The following is a 20007-nucleotide window of genomic DNA, read 5'->3' on the forward strand; positions in this document are numbered from 1 at the left end:
GTAAAGTAAAACATAATTTTAAAATTTTATAAAATTATCAACATATGAGGGCATGGATTTACTACTTTATAAAATATCATTTATCATAAAGTCATCTGTAAAAATTTTAAATTAACACTTAAGGTGATTGTCACATGAAGTGTAACTACGAATAATGTTTTTCTGATGATAAAGAAATCACTGGGCTAGAAAGAGACATTTTTGAAAATTCCAAGTCAATTTATTTTAGACAGATGAGGTACCTAGGGAAGGAAATTTCATGCCAGTAATTACTTTAACTCATGTTAGGAAAGTTTACTCATATAAATGGTAAAGGTATATTATAGGAGTTGCATGCCATATCATTTTCTTTCTCATATTAATATTTCATAGTATAGTAGAACACATGTATATAATGTTTGTGTAAGTTATGAGAGTAATAAAACACCCATGGACATACTATAATTTTCTTTTTTTTTAAACAGCCAATATAATTTTGGTTTAGTGCAGTTATTAGCTTGTATCCCCACCCAGAAATCTCAATCTTCTCACTGAAATTCACCCTGTTTACCATCATCATATTAATTTCCTTAATATATTTCTTTAATTATGTTATTGTCTTGCTCAAGAAACTTTTCTCTTATTTATAAAGTCTCAATTCCTTCAGTGGGAAATAAAACTTTCAGCTTATTTTTCTACATCTTTTCCTGGAAGAACAACAGACAAACTATGTTTATTCAGCCTTGGGTATTTGGCAGAAATTTTATGAAAAGCGAATGGAATGACCCTGTCACTTCAAGGACAAAAAGTGATAGCATTTGTTGCCAGTTATAACATTCAAGTGAAAATCTGAATTTCGAAAAACTTATATCCAACACCATAAGCTTAATAAAGGGCTTTTCTTGGTGAGATTGGTGGTGACATTAACAAATGCGATTTTTTGATACTGTATAGTAAAATGTGTCAACATTTGGAAGATCTGTATAACTCAGTGAACCAACATTTTCCAAATGACCAATGCATGGTACCACAAAAATTAGGCATAGGTTATAGGCTCATTCCAAGTGCAAGATAGACCAATGGATTTTAATGTAACCAAGTTTTGAAAAGTTTACTGATAACAGTTTCAGATTCCACAATGCAACCAACCTTCAGGAAACTTCCGCTTGTTGGGTTTTGATGTAGAATCCACAATTATTCCAAAGGCTATTAAAACACTCCTCCCTTTCCAAGTATGTATCTGTGTGAAACTACATTTTCTTCATGTACTTCAGCAAAAGCAATATATTGCAACAGATTGAGCAGAAGCAGGTGTGAGAATCCAACTTTTCTTAAATCGGACATTGAAGAGATTGCGAAAATGTAAAGCAAAGCCACTCTTCTCCCTAATTTTTTGTTTTGAAAAATTATCTTTCATAAAATATGCAATTTATGTTAACAAGTCATGGTTTTATGATTTCTAAACAGATAAATATTTTTAAAGTCTCAGTTTTAATTTCTAATATGGTAAGTATAAATACATATAGCCCATGTAAGCACAACCTCTTATGGAGCCTCAACAATTCTTATGAGTGTAAGGGAGTCTTGTGCCTCAAAAGTTTGAGAACCACTATCTTAATGCAATGCCTAGAATAGCATAATAAAAAAAGTTACTAAGCATCTGTTGATAGATGAGTGAATGAATGTGTGTAAAACAAACTTAAAATTCCTCACTTGAGAATACACTCATCACAATCTTTTATTTTTATTATTTATTTATTTATTTAGAGATGGAGTCTTGTTCTGTCACCCAGGCTGGAGGGCAGTGGTGTGATCTCAGCTCACTGCAACTTCCACTTCCCAAGTTCAAGTGATTCTCCTGCCTCGGCCTCCAGAGTAGCTGGGACTACAGGCGCACACTACCAAGCCCGGCTAATTTTTGTATCTTCAGTAGAGACAGGGTTTCACCATGTTGGCCAGGATGGTCTCCATGTCCTGACCTCGTGATCCACCCGCCTCCGCCTCCCAAAGTGCTGGGATTACAGGCATGAACCACCACGCCCGGCCACAATCTTTCATTTTTAAAAAAGAAGACCAGGCCAGGCGTGGTGGCTCATGCCTGTAATCCCAGCACTTTGGGAGGCCGAGGAAGGCAGATCACAAGGTCAGGCGTTCGAGACCAGCCTGGCCAACATGACGAAACTCCATCTCCTCTAAAAAAAAAATACAAAAATTAGCTGAGTGTGGTGGTAGGTGCCTGTAATCCCAGCTACTCGGGAGGCTGAGACAAGAGAATCGCTTGAACCCGGGAGGCAGAGGTTGCAGTGAGCCGAGATCGCACCACTACACTCCAGACTGGGTGACAGAATGAGACTCCATCTCAAAAAAAAAAAAAAAAAAAAAAGGGCCGGGCGCGGTGGCTCAAGCCTGTAATCCCAGCACTTTGGGAGGCCGAGATGGGCGGATCACGAGGTCAGGAGATCGAGACCATCCTGACTAACACGGTGAAACCCCGTCTCTACTAAAAAATACAAAAAACTAGCCGGGCGAGGTGGCGGGCGCCTGTAGTCCCAGCTACTCGGGAGGCTGAGGCAGGAGAATGGCGTAAACCCGGGAGGCGGAGCTTGCAGTGAGCTGAGATCCAGTCACAGCACTCCAGCCTGGGCGACAGAGCGAGACTCCGTCTCAAAAGAAGAAGAAGACCAAGAACCCAAGAACCATCATGCTAATTCAAAACCTAATTAATGCTTAGGCATACACAATTTCTCCTAAGCTTTTTTGATCACTTTACTTTCTGCTAACAGTGTGTTGGGCTCTACCCAGAGAAGCAATCCTACCTAATTTAACTTAAAAAGGCAGAAAGAAAGACCTTGTCATCTTGGTTTTGGACATATGAACTGTAATTATGATTCTCTCTTGTCTGGCTGTAATCCTTAGTGTCCAACTTGGCTTACCTATGTGTTCCTGCTATTGTCTTAAACGTAGCATGGTATCCCCAAGGCATCTATCCTATTGGAGATTCATTAAATGAGCTCAGTGCATCCCTGAAAAAACGTAGACACTGCCGGTACTGTCTCAAGAATGGGGCCAGACTTTTCTCTGCCTGCCTCTTCTTGTTCTCTGCTTTCTGCTTTCCTGGCTCTACACCACCCTTCTTTGGTTTGGCATCTCTGCTCTTGTTGTGAGTCTAGCTTTCACTTGATTAACATGTTTGAACTGGTTTTTAAGACTTTGACCAGCATCTCCTCTGGTACACGATGGCTGGCATTAACTCCGGGTCTGACACATTGTGATGGTGGGTACTACAGTGAAGGGGACTGCATGCCTAGCTCCGGATGGAACTCAACCCTTGCCCAACTAACTCCTCCAAGTTGGACAGTTCCAGAGGCCATCTATCTCCAGAGTTCATGCCCTTCCCTTGTAAGCAAAAGCAACGATATCTCCCTGCCATTCCCTATGCTGGCAATACTTCCCAACACCTGTCTATCACAAGTGATCACAGAAAGATGCTTGGCACTCTGGTTGCTGTGCTTGCCAAAAGCCTTCCTGTTCCTACAGCCACTGCCACTGCCCAGAGAGCTTATCAGGCATTCCACGTGCATCTGTTTGCAGGAATGCTGAACTTCTGGTGTACATGTATATTGGAATGATGTTCATACTTGGTCCCTTTACTGATGGAAGCGGCAGAAGAATAAGTAATTTCCATGGATCTAGCTCTCTCTTGAAAGGCCATTATTTGGGCTGCCTAAATGTTCTGAGCTATGAATTTTGGGGCTCTACCCTCTGAGAGATGTCTAGTATTATCATTCCAGAGCCTAGGGGTGTATCTATAGGAAGAGGTGTAAGATAGACAGTTATGTCATCTAAGTTTGTCTCATCATTGCAGATGTAAAGTGGAATACCTTAGTCCTCTAGTGCCAATTCTGGGAAGATCCCAGGGACACATTGCTTGCTAAACAGACCAGAACTACTGAGTCCACTGTCAACCTTTCCAATTCCAGAGACACGTGAGGATGAAAGTATAGATGAGGAACTCCTCACTCCCACCCCCACATGTCCTTGAGACCATTACCAAGCCCTTGCCCTTCCATGCTAAAGATGGAGGAGTGGTACACCCCCAGCCAGTCCTTGCTGGGAGACTGTGCATGTTCTATCATAGGCAGAGTAGGTGCTTTGTAGGCCATTGCCCAGCTCTCATTAGCCCAACAAGTGAGAAACTGTAAGACTATCCAGACCACTACCCAGAGGAAACTGACTTTTCCCAGGCCCATACCATCACTTTGCCACCATTTCTTGGCACAGTGGGAAGGAGAAGGCATTTTCTATTTCCATACAAATGAAGATGGCAGACTACTGCTTTCAGATCTAAGTGATGAGAGATTCAGAGACATCAGGTAGCTTTGTGTCCAGCCATCCCTGCTACCCATCTGACCTCAGGCCAGGCTGATAGGAGTGGACACATTGGTGACCAATGACTTGCAGGCTATTCATAATGATACACTCGGGGCAGGGAATGCCCAGACTGGGGCTATTCATTCACTGGGGAAAAGGAGATTTTCCAGAATCGAGAAGCAGGGAGCAGTGAAGAGCTTTTAGGATGCCATGTATTGACTCTACTATTTCTCTTGGGTAAGGACATAGCTTTAAGAAGCTGATTTTGGTTAAAGGCCAAAATAATACAATAGATTGTGAATGAAAAGTTAATTATAGATCGTGTAGGCCCTTTTAAAATAGTGATGGAAACACAAATTATAAAAGGGCTCTAGTATAAAACAAAATTAAGATGAATTTGGCAATACTCTGCTGTGTGATGTCCCTGGAAGTGCACATATCTCGTTAGGGATTTTGGAGTCATCAATTATCCATCTTCACCCAGCCTCTCACTCAAGTTTATATCCCTGTTTTGAAAACCCTTCACTTCCAATTTTGCTTCTACCTTCCACCAGGTTACGGGTTAAGAGCAAACATCGGGATGAGAGGGCTTGCTGGGAATTTGGGCAAAGACTTTCAAACTGTATTTAGCAGAGTGCTAGGTTCTAAAAAAATTCCTGTGGGGATGCTACAGGATGGGCTGAGGGGTGGCTGGGCAGAAGGGGCTTTAGGTTCCATCTCCACTGCAGCCTTTAAATGAGCTTGTTTGTGCATGCCTAGAACATGGCCATGTAAGCAAATGGTAAGGGTGTGGTCCCCAGACTCAAGAAACCATTTATATCACTTTTCCTCTGCCAGCTTCTAGGACAAGTACTGGCATACAGGAAGTACTGAGGTCTGAGGAATGTAATCAGCCAAATCCAGAATGTGGGAAACTCTGCAAGACAAGTGACCCATTTCTTCAACAGAGAAGACACAAGAAGACAGAAAGAAGTAGCGGAAACTTATAGATAAAAAGAGACTTGAGACATACTAGTCACTTACACTATGTGAAATCTGGTTAGATCCTGCTTCAAAAAAAAATTAACTAAAAAACATCTATGAGGTAATTAGTGAAATCTGACCACAGACCGTTTAGTAGATGATATCGAGGAATAACCATTTTTTAGGTGTGACAATGGTAATGCGGTAATAGCTTTAAGAGTCTAAAAGATCTTTTAGAAATATAAATGAAACATTTTATAGATGAACTGATATGATATGGATTAGCTTCAAAATAACATAGGTTGAGAGAAGGGAGTAAGTAGAAGTGTAGATGAAACGAGATTAGACTAGAGTTGGTTTTGAACATATGCTGAACCTGGGTGGTAAAGTGGAAGGATCTTTATACTAATCTCTCTATTTTTGTTTGAACTATTTCCTAATAAAAATTGTAAAACATTATGAACACCATGAGAGGCACAACTGAGTTTCTTTGTATTGTTTTTTTTTTCTTTCTCCTTTTGCCAATACTTATAAGTTATGCCATCTTTTTTGTAGCCATGTAAACCAATCCAAGTTTTTCAAGAGGTAAGTGAGGTTAACAAATAGGTATTTACTTACCTACCTATATACATACTTCTGTTTCAAATAGTTTGCTTTCTGATAATTTGGAATTCTGTGATTCCTGTTTGCCTTTTTACTTATCCAGCCTTCCATATTCTGGATATTTTGCCCAAGTTCAATCTCTTTATCACTGCTGAGCAAATAGGTAGTAAGTGGATAGACAGGTAGGTAGTTTACAGACAAACCTTATCTATCTACTTACATTATAATGCATTTATAATCCATATATATTAATCTATATATATGTATCATATACAGAACCCATATATCCACACAGAGACCTATCTACATATGTGGATAGATATGGGACATTCTGTGTATCATCTCTCTACACGTATGATCTATATGAAGAGGTACCTTTCTGTCCATAGACAGAGACCAATCAATACAGTTTGACAAGGCTGCTTTTGCTGCTTCCATCATTGATTTGCTTTGGCAGTTATGGTTTTTACTTTCCTGTATTTTTATTCCTGCATTAATAGTTACAATGTCCTCTTCTAACTTACTAAGAATATAAAGCAACTTTCTTAATTTTTCTTTTTTCATTCAATAAATCCATTTCAGGTGGATAATTTTATCCCAAACTTGTCATTATTCTTCTTCTCTTCTTTAGAAGAGGTATTAGAGTTTGCTCTTTTCAATCATTTTGAGCTTCAGTGGTCTTTGTCTTGAAAAATTAGATCCAAAGCCCTTGCTCAGCATCCATTTGAGTACCAGGAGAGGTTTCAGGTCCAGAGTCAGAGGGCAGACTGGATGAACAGGATGAAGCCTGAAAATATCTGGAGCTCAACAGTAAGATGGTGGCATACCACTTCCCATTCCTGCCTTTTAAGTGCGGATTCATGCAGACAACCCTAGCCATTTGTCAGGACCTAACGACATTACCCAAGGTGTATGAGGAAGCAGTCAGCAGAGTCAGCAGTACTGCAAGATGGACCACAGCAGATTTCTGATGCTTTTATTGGATAACACAATGTTAAAGAAGATTGGGTCATATAAACTTATTTTTTAAACAAATGTACAATCTGAGAAATAAAAACAAACAAGCAAATAAAACCATCAAGCTGCTCAACTGAATAGAGATAATGAGATTCCTGTGCTAAGGCAAAAGAAAGGGCAACTCCAGAAACTATTTTTGCCTCAGGTAAAGCATGAGTTTTAAGGCTGCTTTGTGGGCTGTAAATATATTAAAATAAACATACCAAAGTGACAGACTTCTGGGGAGTTGAGCTTCTCCAACATTAGCTTTATGACAAGTTCATCTGGAATGCTTTGACCGCTGATCAACATTGATTGCAACTAAGGACAAGCATAGATATTGTACATTACTGTATAATATATCTATTATACAGAGCTTTATTTTTGTAATCATAGTTACTTTGAAATTTAGGTCTGTTTACCATAACTCCTGATTCAGTTTCAGCAACAATCTGTTCTTCCAAAACTGGCAGAGCTAAAACATGAATTCAAAATATTAATACAGACTGATACTAGGATCACCAAAATAAGAAACACATTCTAGTGTCTTCTAAGTGGTAACAAAGATTAACATTTGTGCATCACTTTATGATTTACAATGCAAATGTATGCATATTACGTCATTTAAGCCTAACCAAAGCAGAAGCAGCAGAATGTCTTCCACAGAGAACTTGTCTCTGCCACTCACTAAGCTTAAGAATCTTGGAGAACCGAACATGGTGACTCATGTCTGCAATCCTAGTAATTTGGGAGTCCAAGGCAGGAGGATTTCTTGAGCCCAGGAGTTTGAGATCAGCCTGGGCAACATAGGGAGACTACATTTCTACAAAAAGTTAAAAAATTAGCAGGTCGTGATGGTGCATGCCTATAGTCTGTGCTACTCAGGAAGCTGAGGTGGGGCAATCACTTGAGCCCACGAGGTCAAGGCTGCAGAGAGCCGTGATCATGTCACTGCACTCCAGCCTGGGTGACAGAGTTAGAGTGTGTCTCAAAATAAAAATAAAAAATAAAAAAAATAAAGAATCCTGGGGGAGCTAACTCCGTAAACACCGCTGCACCTTGGATGCATACATACTGTGTAGTGTACAATAGAATGTAAGGATGAAATCAGGTGGTGTATATGACAGTGATTTCTACATCATTAAGTATAGTTACAAAAGTATGCACTGGTATTAATTAATCCAGATTTTCATAACCCTACAATTACATCCAAAGCCCACTAGTTTTGCACATGGTGTAAAAGAAAATGAATCAAGAAATGTTAAAATGGGTAAACACAGATTAGAAAGAGGGGTCTTGAGGCTGAAATTCCGATGATTTGTTTCCTTTAAAAGAGGAAATGTATCATTCCTTGAGAGAGGACATCCTGGGATAGGAATGACAGGGGGCATGATTCAGGGGAGGATCCAGGAGAGTTGTTACATCATTAGTTGTTAATAATCTATGGGACGTTTGGTATTCTTTAAGATTTCCTAGAAGTAAACTTTTTGAACAGAGAAAGAAGAAACGTTTAGAGTTGTGTGTGTGCATTACATATTACAAACTTTTTTCCAAAAAACTTGTACCAGATCGCAATTTTACCAAGAGCATGTGGAATGCCCATTTCATAACATCCTTACCTACAGTGATTGTAGTAACTGTAAAGATTCACTGCCAATTTGATAGGCAAATATGGATCAGTGTTATTTTAATGAACATTTCTTAGAATGATATTAAACTCTTTTTTCGTATATTGTTTATTTTTATTTCTACTTTTATGAATTGTCTATTCATTCTTTTTCTTATTTTTCTATTAGGGCATAAATAGTTTTATTAATTAAGAGAATATATATAAAGATATCAACTCATTGTCTTACATATTGCAAAGAATGCAAGAAAATTTATAAATAAAAATAAAAGTTATCATTGAAGACAATTAAGTTATAAAAAATGTTCCTAAGAAAAGCTGCAAGAGTTCCATCTCATTTGAGCTTTCATAAAAAGACATCCAAACACACATATTCCAAACAGTTCTAAATTACGAAATTAGAGAATTAGAGGTAGTAAAATAGAGTTGATGACATTTCATAAATTCTATGAACAAAACAAGGACTAACAGAAGGGCAAAACATTATTGGATTGATGATGATGTTATAAAAATAATATTGGGCTGGGTGTTGTGGCTCACACCCGTAATCCAGCACTTCGGGAGGCCAAGGTGGGAAGACGGTTTGAGCCCAGGAGTTTGAAACTAGCCTAGGCAACAAAGCAAGACCATGTCTCTACCAAAAAAATATTAATTAATAAGTTATTTTAATTAAATATAAATAATAACCCAAGCAGATAATATTCACTGGGTTGATAGGTGGACAAATGTGTGATAAAGCAAATATAGCAAAATGTGAATCACAGACTCTAGATGCCAGGTATATGGGCGTTCACTGTATAATTATCTCCATTTTATGCATATTTGAAAGTTTTCATAATAAACTATTAGAGAAAAAAGATAAAATTTACCTTCAACACGAATACATTTCCATGCCTGTGTTATGTAATGGGCTAATGTTGTTTTCCCAACACCCTTAAAAAGAAAAATGTTATTTAAAGCCCAACAGAACAGTCACTTGCCAGTGAAACAGATATACCAATTTTTAAAGATTCTATTGCTAGTTACTATTACATTAATGTTATAAAGTAATTTTTCCCATAAAAAATGAAGAGTAGACCCTAGATATGTATAGTTTAGTTTTTCTTTACTAATTCTTGCATATGCCACATCTCCTAAAGTAATATAAATAGACCCTTTAAAATTAAGTAGATAGCCCTAAAATCAGGAAGCTATCCCATTATGGTATTGCACTCTTTTAACTGTCAAATTTTATAATTTTGATTACAAATCATTGTGATTATATTGGAGAGTCATCATTTTATTTCCTTTCTAAAGTTTACAATCATGAATGTTTTGATAGGCTTCCATTTTAGTAATTTTGATGAGCAAAAAGATCCTTTTTAACTGACATCTTTGGAAAGTATCATACTTTAAAGATAAAAGGTCGTTTTGATGAAGTAACATTTGCATCTGGTTGCTTTCACTGTTGACTTTTTAAAACCTATTATGTTTTTAGAAACATAGTGAAAGTTGTTGAAACCATTTATTGGTACCTGTCCCAGGGTCCACATAAAATAAGTCAAGGATGGGATCCAGCTCTTAATCTCTGCTATGCTGGAGAGGCTCTTTAATTAACCAGCTTAGTGGCTGTCAGTAGCTCTTATCTCAAGTTCCTTACTAGAAATGTCTAGAAAAGCAAACTTTATTACAACAGCCATTTTGGTTTTTTCCTGCTTTGTGGAAAGACAACACATAGGTCCTCTAACACGCTGTAGGTAAAGCCTGAGGCACAGTGCCTCTCAGGATCTCAGACATTAACAGGAGAACCTCCTGGCTCATCTGGATGGTGTCCTATCTTCACATATCCAGACAGCCTCACAACAAATTGCAAAGGAAATTTCATATGCAAATAAAGTCTGAAGTAACCTCAGATCGCACACTACTAACAGTTGTCATGTGTGGTGTTTTGGTGAGTTACTTTCCTCATAATATAAAAGCAAATTTAAATATAGTCTGGGTTCCTTCTCAATTATAACATATAAGAAGAGAGAGAGTTATGAATTTATAACCAATATTATGTCAGATTTTAAGTCATATAATGAAAACTTATCAGACGCTCAAAAAATGAGCACAATATGTGGTTTTTATTTTTATACGGTAACTTAGAAAATTGTGATTTTAAAAATAAAAAAAAATTATACCAAATAATAAGAGATAACTTACTGGTTTCCCAAATACAACAAAGCAAACAGGTTTGGACAACAAAAAATTCCTTTCAGTTTCATCTTCATCAAATATATCTGCAAAAGGAGGCTCTTCTGTCTTCTCCTGAGAAGTCATGATACAAAATACTACAATAAAACAGGGTAAGATTGTTAACTTGCCTAATTTGGTTGGAGGAGGTGACTAGGAACAATTGAAATAATCTGTGAATTTTCTTAGCCCAGAAGTCATTTTGTACCATTAAACACATGAATTTTGTCAGTAATTGCAAATAAGTTTAACTCATTTATAAAAATAATAGTAAGCTCTTAGTTTGAGACAAAAACAAAATCTAACTATATGTTGTATAAAAGAGAGCTCAAAGTGTTTCTGAAAGACTAACTTAAGGAAAAAATACATATATACGTAAAAATACACAGATTTGTGTGTATTATATTAAAAAACAAATTAAAGTTAAATATGTTGTACATGCATATGCAACATAGGTGCATGTAAAAATTTTACCAGAAATGGAAAAGGTAATGTTGGCTAAATGTATTAGATTCATATTTTCATATTTTAGGAAGCTTTGGTTAATTCCATGAAGAAAACTTTTCCAAAAGTAATGTAGTTTTTACATTTTTTCTTTTGTAATATTTTATAAATATCTACAAGAACATATATTTATTTTAAAGTTGTTTTCAGAAACCTTTTGCTATTTTGATTTGCTCTTAAGCGGATTTCTAGCAGAGAAGCTCGAGTCCTCAATATTTTAACATGAACAGTTTTCAACTTAGTCCAACTCTTTTGGAGTCAATCAGAAAAAAATAAGGTCATAACTTTTGTATTTGTTTTTGCACGAAGACTGTCTCTTGTTTTCAAGCACTTGTAGACTACATATTCATACTCATGAAATATTTATATATACCCATTGAATATTTCTATTATGTAAACAATAAAATAGCATGGGACATATCTCTTGATCACAATAAAATAATGTTAAAAATAGTGATAAAAGAATTTTAAAAACCCCTAATTGTCGAAAATTAAAAAGAAAAAAGAAAACTATATTTTTCTAAATATTACTTGATCAAATACAATTTTAAAATGGAAATGATAAAATATTAGCAAAATAATAGTATTATTAAATATCGATACTATGAAGAAACTGCATCAACTAATGGGCAAAACAACTGGCTAGCATCATAGTGACAGGAACAAATTCACACATAGCAATATTAACCTTAAAAGTAAATGGGCTAAATGCCCTGATTAAAAGACACAGACTGGCAAATTGGATAAAGAGTCAAGACCCATCAATGTGCTGTATTCAGGAGACCCATCTCGTGCAAAGACACACATAGGTGCAAAATAAAGGGATGAAGGAATATTTACCAAGCAAATGGAAAGCAAAAAAAGGCAGGAGTTGCAATCCTAATCTCTGATAAAACAGACTTTAAACCAATAAAGATCAAAAGAGACAAAGAAGGGCATTACATAATAGTAAAGGGATCAATGCAGCAAGAAGAACGAACTATCCTAAATATATATGCACCCAATACAGGAGCACCTAGATTTAGAAAGCAAGTTCTTAGAGACCTACAAAGAGACTTAGACTCCCACACAATAATAGTGGAAGACTTTAACACCTCATTGTCAATATTAGACAGATCAATGAGACAGAAAATTAATAAGGATATTCAGGACTTGAACTCAGCTCTGAACCAAGCGGACCTAATAGACATCTACAGAACTCTCCACCCCAAATCAATAGAATATACATTGTTCTCAGCACCTCATTGCATTTATTCTAAAATTGACCACATAATTGGAAGAAAAACACTCCTCAGCAAACACAAAAGAACAGAAATCATAACAGTCTCTCAGACCACAGTGCAATCAAATTAGAACTCAGGATTAAGAAACTCACTCAAAACCACACAACTACATGGAAACTAACCTGCTCCTGAATGACTACTGGGTAAATAACGAAATTAAGCTAGAGATAAAGATGTTCTTTGAAACCAATGAGAATGAAGACACAATGTACCAGAATCTCTGGGACACATTTAAAGTAGTGTGTAGAGGGAAATTTATAGCACTAAATGCCCACAAGAGAAAGCAGGAAAGATCTAAAATCGACACCCTAACATGACAATTAAAAGAACTAGAGAAGCAACAGCAAACAAATTTAAAAATCTACAGAAGACAAGAAATAGCTAAGATCAGAGCAGAACTGAAAGAGATAGAGACACAACAAACCCTTCAAAAAATCAATGAATCCAGGAGCTGATTTTTTGAAAAGATCAACAAAACAGACTGCTAGTCAGACTATAAAGAATAAGAGAGAAGAATCAAATAGACGCAATAAAAAATGATATCATCACTGATCCCACAGAAATACAAACTACCATCAGAGAATACTATAAACACCTCTACACAAATAAACTAGAAAATTTAGAAGAAATGGATAAATACCTGGACACATACACCCTCCTAAGTCTAAACCAAGAAGAAGTTGAATCCCTGTATAAACCAATAACAAGCTCTGAAATTGAGGCAGTAATTAACAGCCTACCAACCAAAAAAAGTCTAGGACTAGATGGATTCACAGCCGAATTCTAACAGAGGTACAAAGAGGAGCTGGTACCATTCCTTCTGAAACTATTCCAATCAATAGAAAAAGACGGAATCCCCCCTAACTCATTTTATGAGGCCAGCATCATCCTGATACCAAAACCCGGCAGAGACACAACAACAACAAGAAGAAAATTTCAGGCCAATATCCCTGATGAACATTGATGCAAAAATCCTCAATAAAATGCTGGCAAACTGAATGCAGCAGCACATCAAAAAGCTTATCCACCGCAATCAAGTCAGCTTCATCCCTGGGATGCAAGGCTGGTACAACATACACAAATCAATAAATGTAATCCATCACATAAACAGAACCAATGAGAAAAACCACATGATTATCTCAATAGATACAGAAAAGGCCTTCAACAAAATTCAACACCCCATTCATGCTAAAAACTCTCAATAAACTAGGTATTAATGGAATGTATCTCAAAATAATAAGAGCTATTTATGACAAGCCCACAGCCAATATCATATTGAATGGGCAAAAACTAGAAGCATTCCCCTTGAAAACTAGCACAAGACAAGGATGTCCTCTCTCACCACTCCTATTCAACATAGTATTGGAAGTTCTGGCCAGGGCAATCAGGCAAGAGAAAGAAATAACGGGTATTCAAATAGGGAGGGAGGAAGTCAAATTGTCTCTGTTTGCAGAGGACATGATTGTATATTTAGAAAACCCAATTATCTCAGCCCAAAATCTCCTTAAGCTCATAAGCAACTTCAGTAAAGTCTCAGGATACAAAATCAATGTGCAAAAATCACAAGCATTTGTGTATACCAATAACAGACAAACAAAGAGCCAAATTATGAGTGAACTCTCATTCACAATTGCTACAAAGAGAATAAAATAATTAGGAATACAACTTACAAGGGATGTGAAGGACCTCTTCAAGGAGAACTACAAACCACTGCTCAAGGGCATAAAAGAGGACACAAACAAATGGAAATACATTCCATGCTCATGGATAGGAAGAATCAAATTGTGAAAATGGCCATACTGCCCAAAGTAATTTATAGTGCTATCCCCATCAAGCTACCATTGACTTTCTTCACAGAATTGGAAAAAACTACTTTAAACTTCATATGGAATGAAAAAAGAGCTCGTACAGCCAAGACAATCCTAAGCAATAAGAACAAAGCTGGAGGCATCACACTACCTGACTTCAAACAAGCAATGGGGAAAAGATTCCCTATTTAATAAATGGTGTTGGGAAAACTGGCTAGTCAAACACAGAAAACTGAAATTCGACCCCTTCCTTACACTTTATACAAAAATTAACTCAAGATGGATCAAAGACTTAAATGTAAGACCCGGGATCATAAAAGTCCTAGAAGAAAACCTGGGCAATACCATTAAGCACATAGGCATGGACAAAGACTTCATGTCTAAAACACCAAAAGCAATGGCAACAAAAGCCAAAATTGACAAATGGGATCTAATTAAATTAAAGAGCTTCTGCACAGCAAAAGAAACTATCATCAGAGTGAACAGGCAACCTACAGAATGGGAGAAAATTGTTGCAATCCATCAATCTGACAAAGGGCTAATATCCAGAATCTACAAAGAACTTAAACAAATTTATAAGAAAAAAAAACAAATAACCCCATCAAAAAGTGGGCAAAGGATATGAACAGACACTTCTCAAAAGAAGACATTTGTGCAGCCAACAGACATATGGAAAAAATGCTCATCATCACTGGTCGTCAGAGAAATACAAATCCCACAATGAGATACCATCTCATGCCAGTTAGAATGGCGATCATTAAAAAGTCTGGAAACAACAGATGCTGGAGAGGATGTCGAGAAATAGAGACACTTTTACACTGTTGGTAGGAGTGTAAATTAGTTCAACCATTGTGGAAGACAGTGTGGTGATTCCTCAAGGATCTAGAACCAGAAATACCATTTGACCCAGTGATCCCATTACTGGGTATACCCAAAGGATCATAAATCATTCTACTCTAAAGACACATGCACACATATGTTTACTGTAGCACTATTTACAACAGAAAAGACTTGGAACCAACCTAAATGTCCATCAATAATAGACTGGATAAAGAAAATGTGGCACATATACACCATGGAATACTATGCAGCCACAAAAAAGGACGAGTTCATGTCCTTTGCAGGGACATGGATGAAGCTGGAAACCATCATTCTTAGCAAACTATCACAAGAACAGAAAACCAAACACACCGCATGTTCTCACTCATAAGTGGGGGTTGAAAAATGAGAACACACGGATGTAGGGAGGGGAACATCACACACCAGGGCCTGTCAGGGGGTGGGGGGGGCTATAGGAGGGATAACATTAGGAGAAATACCTAATGTAGGTGACGGGTTGATGGGTGCAGCAAACCACCATGGCACACAAACCACGTGTGTACCTACGTAACAAAACTGCACATTCTGCACATGTGCCCCAGAACTTAAAGTATAATAATAAGAAAAAGAAAAGGCCAAGTGGAAGCTCATGACATTGCATACTGGGTCCTCTACCCCTGGGCAAGATAACCAAGAGTAAATCATTCTGAATGAAGAGTGATACGAACAATTTAAAAGATGTATAATCCTGCTTATTGCTCCAATCTTGCTTTTATAGAAGCTAGAGCACAACAGATGAGGGTAGACTTCTGCAAATTTAACAAGCTGGTAGTCTCAGTTGCAACTGCTGTAAGGATGAGATCTTTACTAGATAGACACAGTATCTTGTATTTTTTATGCAGCTGATGATCTGGCAATGTGAGTCTTCTTTTCAATCCCCATGAAGAAAGGATCGGAAGCAATTTGTATTCACTTAGAGCAGTGTCAGCAAACATCCAGTCTTACCCACGGACTCTCCTGCTGTTTGAGACAATATAGTATAAAGGGGTCTTGATCCACAATGTTGACAATATCAGACCTAGTGAGCAGGAAGTGGCAAGTGTCCCGGATCCTCTTATAAAGACACATAAGCAGTATAAAGTGAGAGATAAACCTACAAAGTTTGAAGGTCTTATTACTTCGGTAAAGTTTTAAAAGGCCAGTGATCCAGGACATTCTGTCCAAGGTAAAGGATGAGTTACTGTACCTTGTACCTTCAACCTCTAAAAAAGAGGCACAGTATTTTGTAGGCCTCTTTAGTTTTCAAAGAGAGCATGAAGCACACTTAAGAATACTGTTTTGACCCATTTAGTGGGTGACATGGAAAGCTGTCTCAGCCAACACCAGATTGCAGCCTTGTGAAACCCTGAGCAGAGGACCCAGATGAGTGATGCCAGGGCCCCTGGCCGTGGAAACCTTGCAATCACAAATGTGTGTTTTAAGCTGCTAAATTTGTGGTAATTCGCTATGCAGCAGAGAAAACTAATATTAGTGGATGTTAAATACATAGATATTTGTATCTCAGAAAGCATCCACCTCAGAAGAGGCACTGAAAAAACCAGGTGGATAGGATAATTTATCCAGTAGACACAAGCCAATCTTTGCTTCTGGTCACCTCAATGATTGCACAATGGGTTCGTAAATGAAGTAGGCATGGTGGTGGGGATGAAGGTGATGAAGGCTAGGCATGGGCTCATAACAAGGCCCCCTTTCACCAGGCTGGTTTAGCTACACTACTGCTGCTGAATGTTGTACCTGTTCATGGCAGAGACCTGTTCATATTAAGCCCTCAATATGGTACAACCCCTTTAGGAGACAAAACATTCATTCAGTGACAAATTGATTACAAATTGAGACCTGTTCATATTGAGCCCTCACTATGGTACAATCCCTTTAGGAGACAAAACATTCATTTGGTAACAAATTGATTACACAAGACCCCTTCACCTCTGAAGGGGCAAGTGACAAGTGCTCCTAATATGGGCTTGTTTTTCCTACCTGCAGTGCCTTGGCCAGCACCACTATCTAAAGGTTTAGAGTATGTCTCATTTATCTTCATGAAATCTCATATAATATTGCCTTGGATCGGAGGACCCTTTTTACCTACCACTTCACCTAGAAGCTGCTGGTTTGACAGAATGTTGGAATGGCCTCTTAAAGGCACAGCTAAGGTGCTAGCCTGGGATTGTGCGGGATTTGAGACAATGTACTTCAAGATGAGGAATATGCTTTGAATCAAGGGCTGGAAGCAGGAGTGACCGCTCTCACTAATACTCTCAGTGACTGACTTGGGGAATTTGCACCTCGCTTGTGAACAAGAGGTCCTGGGTCTGGTGGAGTGGAAAGACGGTTCTATCAGGGGACCCAGTAAAGGTTTCGTTAAATCTTAAAACTACTGCTGGTCATTTTTGACTCCACAAGCCCGTAAGTTATTGCACTGGCAGATGGAGATAGGGTTGCTGCTATAAAATTGGATGAGATTGGGGGTGCTCAGGGTGGTATGGCCACAAACTGCTAGATAGGTGGGATAGGGGATGCATTTCTTGAACTCAGGGGATTCTCTGAGACAGCTCTTGATGCTTTCACGTCCAGTGAATGGGTAATTGCAGCAACCAAAACCTGACAATGACACAGTAACCAAGGGTTTACACTCCTCAGGAATGAAAGCTCGTTATCCTACTGGGCAAACAACAGACCAGCAGAAGTGTTGGCCAAGAGAAAGGAAAATCTAGAATGATGGTAGAGGAAGGAGATGATCAATTACAGACCTTGGATTAATTGCAGTAAAGGATTCTGCAGTTTGTCCCATTCATCTTTTTTGTGTAAGTTCTTTTCTTTTAAAAACTGAGACTAGCCACTACCTTAAAGAATTAGGGCGGGATGGGGTGAACTTGATGTGGAGGAAGAGTGGACATGAGTGCTGCAAAGGGTGGAATGTAGCAGCTGCTATTAGTGCCTTCCCCATACCCACTTGACATACATCTTTTCTATGCACGACCAGCCCAACTTCCAAAATGTCAGCATGTGCGACTTTTTGCCTATGGGCTCTCTCCAGCTGCCAGAACCTACTCTCCCTGAACATAGGGTAGACTGGAAGTTCTAGGGAATCAATGTTCTGCCGTATCAGGCTTCATCCAATAACTGATGGGAGTTAGCGAATAAATACTCCAGCTTCCTTGCCCCTTAAGAGGGGATAACTGAGACATGCCTCCCAGTATTCCCTAGAGAATTCAGCCCACAAAGAAACTTCTTTGGTAATATTCCCTTTATTAGTTTTCTTCCCCTCCCTGCTGCTGTTTCCTGGGATTACGTCTCGTATAAACAACCTTCCCTCAAAGTTTTGTCTTCGGATCTGATCCTGGGTGAAAGAAATTAAGACAAAGTTAAAATGGAAGTGCTAAACCATAATAATCGAAAACTAGAAACCTTAAGGTATTTTAAGAGCTGCTATCCTACATAAAAACACTGTGCAAATATTTAACTAATATTCAGAAGAGTTGGTTTCATTATGAAACAGAACGCAGCTAATTATTTTTCCCAGCTAAAAGATCCAAGTTCAAAATGCCAGAACGGACACGGCCATCTTTCTAGTTCTTAATAAAAGGAGTACCAAACTACAGGGGGGGAAAAGCGCAAAATAACATATAATTAAGTATTTCTTTAACTTTTTTTAATTTCTCAAGTTTTAATTTACAATATGATCTTTCGTATTACATGAATGTTATCTGTGTATGCTATAATTCTGTAATTTTTTTAAAAAGCTTCCTTACACTTAGGGTTGTTGAGAAGCCCTCTAGCGGAGGATTCTGAGGTTTAGAGGTTTCCTGGGAAAACCTAGCATTGCCGCCTAAGTTAGGAGAGCGGCCTCTCCCCTACATCTTATACTCTTGCAGTAGGTGTTCAGTAAATATTTGTGGAATAAATACTTTAGTCGTTGAAAGGAGACGTGGTTTTAAAAAGTGAATTTACAAAGACCGTTTTGCAAGAAAAGGAGCTGGTCGGGGGTCCCCGCAGGAGGCAGGGTTCCGTGCAACAGATACCAAGGTGCCTCTGGGGCGGACCACGACCCAGCCGGCCGCGGGAAGCCTCCTTACCTGGCCGCAGCGGACCCTCCTCAGGTCAGCAACCGCCTCCACTGGCTCCGCCGGGCTGTTGGGAGGTTGCCGGGGAGACCTCGGGCCGCCGCGCACCGGCGGCTTGGAGGGCGGGGCCTCGGGAGGCGGGGCTGTAGTTCACTGTCATTTCTGTTCCAATTCGAAATAGTCACTTTTGTACCTAATTTGGCATTCATATTTCTAATGCACTCATTTTCACAACTATGGAAGGGGGGTACACGCATGTCCATTTATGTAGCACACACGAAATGAAGAAACCTCCTTTCCAGCGCGGCTCCGCCACACTGCGCTAGAGTCTCTGTCGAAAACTTCAAGTGGCTAGTCTCAGGCACAAACGTGTGGCAAAGCCACACTTTCCAGCTTTAGGTGATTTTAAAACAATTCCTTGGGCCACACAGCGTAGGCACAACATGGATTAGAGGTGAGGGGAAAACTGATACTCAGTGAAGGACTGTCAGAGGGCCGGCTTTCAGCAGCGGGCAGGGAAAACACAACGATCTATCCTGCAACTCGGAGAATCCTTTTCAAAAGAAGTTACCCAATCCCAAACCTTCCTCTTTTTTCCAAAGAGAGGGAGGAGATAAATAGACTCTACTAATCCGTCGACTTTTTCTCCGCCCACGTTTTCCTCCTGTCCTTACCAAAGATGGCGCCCTTCGCTTCCTCTCTTGGCAGCACGCAGGTCC

The 20007-nt window shown here is 38.6% G+C and overlaps 1 protein-coding gene across 2 annotated transcripts in view; it reads right to left on the reverse strand.

Moving 5' to 3' along the window:
* AK9 (adenylate kinase 9) overlaps positions 1-19987 on the reverse strand; it is a 177972-nt gene extending 157985 nt beyond the window's left edge. For both annotated transcript variants that reach the window (XM_028847018.2, XM_077999276.1), the window contains exons 1-5: positions 19301-19987; positions 10724-10851; positions 9409-9472; positions 7335-7387; positions 7137-7233 (exon numbers count right to left, since the gene is read on the reverse strand). In XM_028847018.2, coding sequence (XP_028702851.1) covers positions 7137-7233; positions 7335-7387; positions 9409-9472; positions 10724-10840 — 331 coding nt within the window. In that variant the 5' untranslated portion in view covers positions 10841-10851; positions 19301-19987. The remainder of the gene's footprint in view (positions 1-7136; positions 7234-7334; positions 7388-9408; positions 9473-10723; positions 10852-19300) is intronic.
* Between the last annotated feature and the right edge of the window lie 20 nt (positions 19988-20007).

Source organism: Macaca mulatta, chromosome 4 (genome assembly GCF_049350105.2).
Source record: "Macaca mulatta isolate MMU2019108-1 chromosome 4, T2T-MMU8v2.0, whole genome shotgun sequence".
Taxonomy (NCBI): Eukaryota; Metazoa; Chordata; class Mammalia; order Primates; family Cercopithecidae; genus Macaca; species Macaca mulatta.